General features: G+C 38.2%; 2 protein-coding genes across 2 annotated transcripts; one reads left to right on the forward strand and one right to left on the reverse strand.

Annotated features, from left to right (window-relative positions):
- Nucleotides 1-5,995: 5,995 nt before the first annotated feature.
- On the reverse strand, nt 5,996-7,198 carry LOC128126882 (uncharacterized). Its single transcript, XM_052765038.1, has 4 exons — nt 7,157-7,198; nt 6,950-7,040; nt 6,605-6,847; nt 5,996-6,501 (listed from the first exon to the last, which is right to left on the reverse strand). The coding sequence occupies exons 1-4, from the start codon at nt 7,196-7,198 to the stop codon at nt 5,996-5,998; spliced, it is 882 nt and encodes a 293-aa protein (XP_052620998.1).
- Nucleotides 7,199-7,854: 656 nt separating this feature from the next.
- Nucleotides 7,855-9,516, forward strand: LOC111902499 (expansin-A7). The gene is made up of 3 exons (XM_023898325.3): nt 7,855-8,258; nt 8,473-8,782; nt 8,916-9,516. The coding sequence occupies exons 1-3, from the start codon at nt 8,087-8,089 to the stop codon at nt 9,232-9,234; spliced, it is 801 nt and encodes a 266-aa protein (XP_023754093.1). The 5' UTR covers nt 7,855-8,086; the 3' UTR covers nt 9,235-9,516.
- Nucleotides 9,517-10,583: the final 1,067 nt, after the last annotated feature.

The following is a 10,583-nucleotide window of genomic DNA, read 5'->3' on the forward strand; positions in this document are numbered from 1 at the left end:
TTGAAGTCTAACTATTTCGGAACGTCTAAGAGGTAAGGACTCGTCAATTGGTTCAACCGGAGTTTCCTCCTCGGGTTGAGCGCCAGCGTTCGAAGTTCCTTCATCGCTCGATTCTTGAATCTCTTCAAGTTCGATTTGCCTTCCACTATCCCCTTGGCTTATGAGTTCTCGCTCTCGGAAAACCCCTCTCCTCACAACGAAGACAACATTGTCACTCAGTCTATAGAAGAGATATCCAAAGGATTTATGCGGGTAGCCGATGAAAATACACCGCTCACTACGAGGTTCGAGCTTTTCATGAGTCTCTCGCCTTACGAAAGCCTCGCAAACCCAAACCTTGATATGTGCCAACGAGGGAGCTTTCCCTGTCCACATCTCGTGAGGTGTTTTGGCAACCTTCTTTGTAGGAACTAAGTTAAGGATATGGGTGGCAGTCTCTAAGGCATACCCCCAGAATGAGATAGATAGTGAAGCACGACTCATCATGGAATGAATCATGTCTAGCAAGGTTCGATTATGCCTCTCAGCTACACCATTCAATTGTGGTGCCCTAGGTGGCATCAATTGCAAAACTATTCCGCATTCCTTGAGGTAGTCATGGAATTCAAGACTTAGGTACTCTCCTCCCCGATCGGATCGAAGCATCTTCATTTTCCTGCCCACTTGATTCTCCACTTCTTGTTTAAACTCTTTGAACTTTTCAAAGGTTTTTGACTTGTGCTTGATTAAATAGATATACCCATATCTACTATAGTCATCGGTGAAAGTCACATAGAAGCGGTTTGCATCCCTTGTGGTGGATCTAAAGGGCCCACTTACATCTGTATGTATGAGATCCAATAAATCCTCACCCCTCGCACAAGTGCCAGTGAAGGGTGACTTGGTCATGTCCAAGACGACAATGCCACAAGCATGCTTTATCCATACTATTGGATGAATCCACACACAACACATCATTTCCTAGGTTATCTAGAACCATAACAGTTTCATAAATTCCATTACAAGGCAATGCTTAAAAATATAAAACACCATTTAGATAAGCATAAATTGAACCTTTCTCATTATCAAACGAATATCTAAATCCTTGTCTAAACAAACCATGAAATGAAATGATGTTTCTTACCATATCTGGCGAATAGCAACAATTATTTAAATCTAAACCTAATCCATTACTAAGCGCTAAAGAATACACTCCAATCTTGGTGACAGGCAATGATCTTCTGTTCCCCATGATTAGATTTATTCTTCCATGCTCCACATCCCCATCTCTTCTTAGTCCCTACAAATCAGAACATATGTGAAAACCACATCTTGTATCAAGAACCCAAGAACTAGCATGTGATGAATCATTAGATTTAATTTTGTAAATACCTGCGAAAGACGGCTTGATCTTCCCATCCTTGATGGCTTGCAGATATTCCGGGCAACTTCTTTTCCAATGCCCTATTTTGTGGCAGTGGTGGCACTCTGCCTCCTTCGGGTTAGAGTTGGGCTTAGTATAACCAACCTTGGTTACACTAGAAGAGGTACCATCTTGGGATTTACCCTTGTGGTTGCTCTTCGAGGGAGCCTTCCTCTTTTTGCCCCTCCCTTGCCCTATGGCCAAAACAGGAGTAGCGGTTGGAGTGGGAGTTGATGCAACAGACTTGTCTTTCAGATTGCTCTCAGAAGTTTTCAGCAATCCTTGGAGCTTACTCAAGGTGATGTCTACTTTATTCATGTGATAGTTCATGCGGAACTGGTTGTAGCAGGGAGGCAAGGAGTGAAGGATAATGTCAATTTCCAGGTCTTCATCAAAGTTAACATTCAACTTTAGCAGACGATCGACATATCTCTGCATCTTTTGCAGATGAGCGGTAAGGGACGCTCCACTGCCCATTTTGGCAGTGATCATCGAAGTGATGATCTCATACCTCTCTTGCCTCGCACTTTAAATGTAACGGTCCACCAAGTCTTGATGCATCTCATAGGGATAGTAGTCCTCATAGGACTTTTGAAGTTCAACAGTCATGGTCGCTAGCATGATGCAATGGACTTTCGTAGCATCACGCTCATGGGCCTTAAAGGCAGCGATTTCTTCGGGAGTAATAGTGTTGATGTTCACCTCCTTCAGCTCCTTATCGAGAACATACTCTTTGTCCTCGTAACGAGTGACCATTTGGATGTTGCAGATCCAATCATTGATATTGGACCCGTCGATTATCACTCTCCCTTACAAATTCATGAGTGAGAACGAGCCGGAAGCATTGTTGTTGTTTGAGTTCGACATCTGACATAGAAAAGAATAAAGTTTGATTAGAAATGAATCCCTAATTAAACACCCAAAAAGAGAAATTAGGGCTAGGATCCAACAACATTATTTACATATTGGAAAAGGGATGTCGTAATCTACGTGCAAATAATTTGAAGGTAAGTGAATGACGATTCACTAATTCTTCATCATGAAAAACATAAAGAGATTAAGTTTTAAATGTATTGAAATTAAAAACTCCTAGATTCTTTTGAGATTCATTGAACCTTTCAATGGCATGTTTAAATCTCGATATGCCCCTCTAGTTTGTGACTGGGATGCCGAGGATCACAAAGCGGGTGTGAATAACCATGCAAATATACATGGTTCCCTCATAGTTACAGTCACCTATTCGATGTGTCGGTTATCCACACACGCTCTATCGAACTATGACAAACAATGAGTCACCCTTTGCCACCTTTGCTTAGAACCAATTAGTGTGCCGGTTAACCACACACGCTCCACTAACTTCTTAGCAAGGGTACAAAGTGTAATTTCATGAGATTGCATCAATTCACATTGCCTAAAGTAACTAAGATTGGGAATTTTGTAAAACATTTTAGTTACTTTATATAGATTCATTATACTTATTAATGAGGAGATGATGGCCCTATCCTACCCGTTTGGCTAACGACCCTCCACCAGTCAAGCAAGCGGTGGGTGTGAGTGTACATCCATTAAGCGCAATTTTATAGGCAGCAACCTTATACCCTCCTTATAGACCGGCTTCGTGAATGTGGCCTACTAACGGTAAGGCTAGCATTTAAATTATACATACATATATATATATATATATATATATATATATATATATATATATACATATATATATATATATATATATATATAAAGATTGTAATTATATAATAGTATAGGGTTGAATTTTAAACTTGTAAAATTTTAGGGTTTGAAATTTAAATTATTCAAAGTAAACTTTTAATCACAAAACTTGAGGACAAGTTTTGAACTTTTCAAAAGATAAAGGATGAAATATAAAATAATATAAATCAACTAATTAATTTAATGATTATCTAAATTTAACCTAGTCAATATTACTTGCAAGACAATTTAACAATTTAACTCAAATAATCAATTAATATCATATAAGGAAATTATCATTCAATCAAATGGTAATTATCTTTTGTTTGGTCAAGGATATACTCAAATATATGATAAAATTCTGATATTAATGACCCAAAGCAATTAAGGCAAGTATCCTCAAGCAAAACAACAAGAAATCCTGAAATCTGCTCTAACTGACGCTCGAACTCGCCGAGTTGAAGCTACTCGCCGAGTCCACAATTAAACTCGCCGAGTTCATCAGACAGGGGCACAAAAAACGATTTTTTTATGTGAAAAGCAATCAACCAAAGCATCAATTAAATAGAAATCAATCAAATCTCTAATACCACTAATGGGTTCGAGCCATAAGAACTTTCCTTTGTGCAAATGAAAACCCTAATGCTTGGATCTAGGTTTCTCTAATTGAACATGCAATGTTTCCAAGGCTTATAATTCTAGATCTAGTGTAAACAATTGAATCATAACATATGAAATCAGATCTGGAAGAATACCTTAAGTTGCTTGCATGAATCTTCTTGATCTTGGAGCTTAGAGTCACAATTGTCACTCCTCTAATGGCTTACAAACACCAACTAACAAGAGGATGATTTAGAGAGAGAGGAGAGGTGAGGAAATCGGCTCTAGGGTTTCAATCTAACAAGAGTGGCCGATTTCCCTCACCCATAGGGTCTATTTATACTATGAGCTACTAGGGTTACATCCTAAACCCTAATTGAATAACTTAGGCCCTAAGCAATCCAAAGATCCTTCTAGATATGAGGCTTGAACGAATTTTAAGATATCTAACCCTAAAATTCGGCAACCCTAATATCCATAAGGATACGTAGCCCAAAAACACAACTATCACACATTTGACAGTTTATGCCGCTTTATTCAATTAACCTCTTTAAGTCACCAAATTAATTCCTAATTAATTTATGACTTACATTAATCAAATAATATTATTATTCCTTTAATATATTATTCTCATAATATATTAATATAATAATATCTCTTCTCTCTTTATAAATCACCCTGTCAAGTTGCTATGGTGAAGGCAACCCAAAAGGACCATGCACAACCGGGTCAAGTACTTACTAAATATAGTTACAAGCTTAGAAACTAATCCAACAGTTTTGAGCTTCCACCACCATTTAGATAATAAAGAAATGTTAGGAGCTTTTATGGGTCTAATACCGAGACCCCCAACATCATGTGGTGCTATTAATCTCTCCCATGCCACCTAATTGATCTTTTGGGTCTCACCTCCCCCCCCCCCCCCCCCCCCCCAAATATAGTTCCTCCGAATCCTTTCCAAGATTTCAAGTATACCTGTTGGGGCAGTGAAGATCGTTAAATAATAATTGGGAAGATTACCCAAGACGGCTTTAGCAAGCTTTATTCTACCACCAAAGCTTAAATTTTTTGTTTTCCACATCGATAATTTTGATTTGAACTTATCCACAATTGGCTTCCAATTTTTATTAAGTTCATATTAGCCCCAACCGGAACCCCAAGATACGTAGAGAGGAGGGAAGCTGGTTCACACCCTAGCGAGGCTGCCTATCTTTCAACCTCTCGATCGATCACACCACTGCCAACAAGTTTTGATTTTTTAAAATTCACTTGAAGCCCTGATGAAACATAAAAACATCTAAGGATACGACCAAGGTTATCAATATTATGCTTTGACCATTCACCCAAGAAAATCACATCATCCGCATAGAATATATGCGACATTGGAGGCCTAACGTTTGGAATAGAAAGACCCTTGAAAATGCCCTTTTCCACAGCTTCTTTCATAGCAATATTTAAATCCTCCATTTCCATGATGAAGAGGAATGGCGAGAGCGGGTCTCCTTGACGAACACCTTTTTGAAGTGGGAATTCACATGTCACACGACCATTTACAATCACCGACGCCTTTGTTGATGCCAAACACCCTCTTGTCCACATTCTCCATTTACTTCCAAAATTCTTTTGTGACATCGTAGAATCCAAGTAACCCCAATTTAATGAGTCAAAGGCCTTATTAAAGTCTGCTTTGAAGATAAGTATTTTTTTCTTTTTCGCCTTCCCCCAAGAGCAAATTTCATTGACTATGAGCGGGCCCTCCAAGATGTATCTATTAGCCACAAACGCCGTTTGGACCTCATCAATGCATTCACTGATCACTGATTTTAATCTGGAGGCAAGTAACTTGGAGATGATCTTATAAATAGACCCAATGAGGATAATGGGTCTATAATCGTTAAGAACAAGAGGGTCCTTCGTTTTGGCAACTAATGTGATGAAGGAGGAATTGCAGCCCCTTGATAAAGACCCAAATGCCTCAAAATATCTAACACAACCAACAATATCATCCTTTTGTATCGACCAAAAGCGTTTGAAGAATTTAAATGTGAAGCCATCAGGCCCTGGGGCTTTCTCGCTACCACAACTCCAAATAGCATTTTTAATCTCTTCACAAGAAAAATTCTCCTCCAAAAATCCACAACTGGCATCAGAAATCATTTTGAATTTACTGCTGTGAAATTTTGTTCTATCTGCCCATCTTTCACTGAATTTTTCAGCAAAAAATCGTGCCGACTCTGCTTTCATGGCCACCGAATCACTCGCCCATTCACCATTAATTAGAACGCCTTATATGTGATTCCTCCTCAATCGGTTGGATACATATCCATGGAAAAAACAAGAATTTTCATCCCTGTCAATTGTCCATTTAATCCGGGATTTTTGCTTCAAATCAATGATTGCGAGCCTTTCAAGTTCCTCTATTCTTCCTGAAATTCTGGTTCTTTCATCCAAATCGACATCATTAAAACAGCCACAATCAAGCCTTTTATCAATATCCATACGAGCCTCCTTGAGTTTTATAAGTTTTGCCGATTCCTTAGAAAACTCCAAAGATCGCCATTCACTAATCGCCTTTTTGATTGCTTTCAACTTATTCAATAGCCTCGAGTCGGGGGGGGGGGGGGGGGGACCAAAACCGATGAATTCACGACAGGCCTTGCTAACCCCTTCATTGAACCCTTGTCTGGTTAGCCAGGAATTGAATAGCTTGAATGGAAGGGGACCAAAGTTTGCTTTGGATTGAGAAAGTAGAATGGGACAATGATCTGATTTATCTCTTGGTAGAGTCGTGACTGATACATGAGGGAACAACTTGGAGAACTCAGAACAAATAAGAAAACGATCTAGTTTGCTAAGTTTCGCTCCAGACTTTTGAAAAATAAGTAAATCGAAAACCCCCCATTTTTGGTTCATGAAATCCCGCTAATTCGATGAATTTGTTGAAATAATTAGCACTAGATTGACGAAACATGGAATTAATACGCTCCTCCTGTCTTCTCACCACATTAAAATCTCCAAAGACAATCCAGCATGCTGAGCGAGAATTTTTAATGAGAAGCAACTCCTCCCATAGCTTGCGTTTCTCAGAAGGGGATTGGGGTCCATAGACATTCACAAAGGCCACCGAGCAGGAGTAGGCTGAACAGATACCAATAACAATAAAAAAGGAACGAGATTTAATGATCTCAGAAGAAGTGAAATAATTCGTGTCCCAGATAGATACCAGCCCACTTGATCTACCAGATGCATTTTCATACGCAAATTCAAAATTGTAATCACCCCAACATTCTCTAATCATCTCACGATTAAGAGACCCGTCTAGATGGGTTTCCTGTAAACCAAAAAAAGAGGTTTTATGAAGACGACGAAGGGATTGCACCCAATCGAGTTTCACCAAGACCACGGATATTTAGAGAAACTATATTCATCGAGTATGATTACAAGCACCTGTCTCGCCCATAGCTTCAATGAGGATCTCATTTTCCTCATCGATATCAAACCCAATCGAACGCCCAATCCTTGCTGTGCGCACAATCTCAGGGGTAGAAATTATTGATGAATTGCATACTAATTAACTTGATCTCTATGACTGGAATAATTAAGATTAAATTCTTACTAAATTTTGAGTTCATTTATCACTTGATTCTACGAAAATTAGATGTCGATATCACGTAGCCTCAATAATGCGATAAATTCCACATATACGAAAAGTCGGCGACAAAGGATAACCAAACGTGGAACAAAAATCTTTCAACCAATAAACATGCAGTCAACGAGATTCTTAAACCCATGATTAGCGTTATCATAATGATTCGTAGATTAGAGACTGAACTTATGTATAATAATCTAAATGTTAGACATTTCATTTCTCGATATACTTTTTTTTATTATTATATCCAAACAAACGAGCATACAACCTGCTTGCACGTTCTCATCGACTTTCGTGGGATTTCATTCGTGCTAAGTAAAATACTGTCGTACCAATATGAACATCTTAAAAATATTTCTTATTCTTATTAGCAACCGTTCAATATCTTAAAAAGTCACTATATGTAAAATTTTCATATTAGCTTGTTACTAATGTTAGTATATATTATCGATCATTTACTTTGAGTTCAGTCAATTTTCTATATGATTTTTTTTTTTTTTTTTTTTACTTGGGGAATGAATGTATGTTAGGATGAACTTGGATTGATGCATAGTATAAGGAAAATGTAATCAATGTTGACTTACTTATGTCAACCTTCGTGAGGGCCACAAAGGGCAAAACCACTGCGGACATTATGTCGTTAGTGTTTGGGTGCTATAAATAGCTCGTGAATTAGTGAAGTCTACAAGCAGCACTTGTACAAAAAAGTTCACAACTTCAAAGTCACCATGGCTTCACTTCATCATCCACGGAGGTTTTTCTTCATCCTTAACATCATCACACTTGCCTTCTCCTGGTTTGTGAAACCTAGCGAAGCTGTTTACCATGGCTACGTACCGAGTCCATGGACCCTTGCCCATGCGACATTTTATGGGGATGAGAGTGCATCTGAAACCATGGGTAAATATCATGGCTTAAAGCTAGTATCTTCTAGCTATCAAATATCCGTTTTAATTACTCTCAAGTGAATATAACATTTTTGGATATATATATATATATATATATATATATATATATATATATATATATATATATATATATATATATATATATATATATATATATATATATATATATATATATATATATATATATATATATATATATATTTCAGGTGGTGCTTGTGGATATGGAAACTTGATAACTAATGGATACGGAACGGATACAGCTGCTTTGAGCACAACCATCTTTAACGATGGTTATGCCTGTGGTCAATGTTACCAAATACGGTGTGTCCAATCTCCATGGTGCTACAAAGGATACACCACCGTTACTGCCACCAACCTCTGCCCGCCTAACTGGTCACAGGATTCAAACAATGGTGGATGGTGTAACCCTCCCAGAACCCACTTCGACATGGCCAAGCCTGCGTTCATGAAAATTGCTCAGTGGAAGGCAGGCATTGTCCCTGTCATGTACCGCAGGTAAATTTCTGTTCCCATACTAGCAAGCATCAAGCTTTTCTACTTTATAACTTTTGATGCACAAAGATGAACAAATTAATTTAATTTGATATGTATTCTATGGGCATGCTAATTACATTTTTTGGTATTTTAGGGTACCATGCAATGCTATTAGGAAAGGTGGCATCAGATTCTCTTTTCAAGGCAATGGGTACTGGCTGTTGGTGTATGTGATGAATGTTGCTGGTGCTGGAGACATCAAACAGATGTGGGTGAAAGGGACGAAGACAGGTTGGATGAGCATGAGTCATAACTGGGGTGCGTCGTACCAAGCTTTTGCTACTCTTAAGGGACAAGCCCTCTCTTTTAGAATAACTTCATACACCACCAAACAGACTATCACTGCCTACAATGTCGCCCCTGCTAACTGGAACTTAGGGTTGACATATCAAGGCAACGTCAACTTCCATTGATTACCGGCCGTGTTTACAGTATTCAAACACCTCTTAATGTTGCATCTCTTCAAACGCATTTGAAACCGTTTGATTGAGTTGAAGCTAGTACATCTGCTTCTAAGTTATATTGCATCCAGTTAGTGTTTTTCAAATTGTAATTTCCGTCCATCCCATTAAAATTAAAACATTCTAATGGGTTAGAGATGGATTTAACCTAGCTATGTATTTTAGCTACTATAAATATCCATCGTGTTGCGTTCTTTTGGTTAATGACACAAATGCCCTAGCAACTTTTTTGGGTTGGTCATTTGAGTACCTAAAAAATTTTCTTGGCTTTATAGGGGAACAAACTAATTTTTGTCGGGTCGATGACGTTGTTTTGGAAGTTTTGAAGGGGTAAACCGGTCACATTTTTGGCACCTCAATTATTAATGCCACATACACACTTATGAACCCCACTTTCCTTGACCAATGACCCACACTGACCCACCTCCTCCGTTTGTTCATAGGGAATGTACATGACTCGAAAAGGATGAAAAACAACGATTTATTCTCCTTCAATCTTCTTTTCGTTTCCCGCTGCCAAAAGGTCTTGTTTTTCTATCAGAATCTTACTTATCCAATTTCTAAAGCTAGCAATCTTCGGTGTTCATTTCCAACATTGAAGGAACTAAGCTCTCTTATGGCACCTCCGGATTCGAGCCGACGCATCGATCCTCCAGTCGATTGTACAATCCCAAGATTAAGCTCTCTTTATAAGCGCGATCGAATGAAGATCTTCTTCACATCAATTTTAGCAGGAGATGATTTTTCATCTTTACGAGGATCCAAATCCTTGGCACATAAGATTGGATATTCGTCATCTACCCTTATAATATGCAAATCCTCTTCCATTTTCTCCATCCGAACCTGCATCTCCTCAATGATTAGTGTATCTGGTGGTTTATTGTTGAAATTCGCTAGTTCTACAGTAGCTTCATCCTTCAGTCCTTCCTTCACTATCTTATACACTTGCATTCGACCTTCACATGACCAAAAACAGAATCCTCAATTATGCAATTGGTATTTGAGAAAAGTGTATCATATCTATACTCAATTGAGTTGTGCATAAGAAACCTATAAAGTACCCAAAATCTTTACCATGAAACTTATAAATCCCTAATCTAAAAAACCTAAAATTTGACCATTTAAATAAAATTGTTGAATAATGCTAATTTAACTTCGCTTTGTAAGAAAACATTAAAATTAGAACATAGTAAGACATGAGCTTCTTAACCCTAATCCCCAAAAGCAAACAGAATGTGGAAAGCAAACTGGTTATACACTTGCATTCGACCTTCACAAGAGCAGAAACAAAATCGTCAATT

Source organism: Lactuca sativa, chromosome 6, assembly GCF_002870075.4.
Source record: "Lactuca sativa cultivar Salinas chromosome 6, Lsat_Salinas_v11, whole genome shotgun sequence".
Taxonomy (NCBI): domain Eukaryota; kingdom Viridiplantae; phylum Streptophyta; class Magnoliopsida; order Asterales; family Asteraceae; genus Lactuca; species Lactuca sativa.

Bases quoted from the DNA above. Each gene is read 5' to 3' on its own strand.
- LOC111902499 (XM_023898325.3), top strand. From the start codon at position 8,087: ATGGCTTCACTTCATCATCCACGGAGGTTTTTCTTCATCCTTAACATC. The intron at 8,259-8,472 runs GTAAATATCATG...TATATATTTCAG, and splicing joins GAGTGCATCTGAAACCATGG to GTGGTGCTTGTGGATATGGA. The intron at 8,783-8,915 runs GTAAATTTCTGT...TTGGTATTTTAG, and splicing joins GTCCCTGTCATGTACCGCAG to GGTACCATGCAATGCTATTA.
- LOC128126882 (XM_052765038.1), bottom strand. From the start codon at position 7,198: ATGAGGAAAATGAGATCCTCATTGAAGCTATGGGCGAGACAG. The intron at 7,041-7,156 runs GTGCTTGTAATC...TTTGGTTTACAG, and splicing joins TGAAGCTATGGGCGAGACAG to GAAACCCATCTAGACGGGTC. The intron at 6,848-6,949 runs GTAGATCAAGTG...GTATCTGTTCAG, and splicing joins TGCGTATGAAAATGCATCTG to CCTACTCCTGCTCGGTGGCC.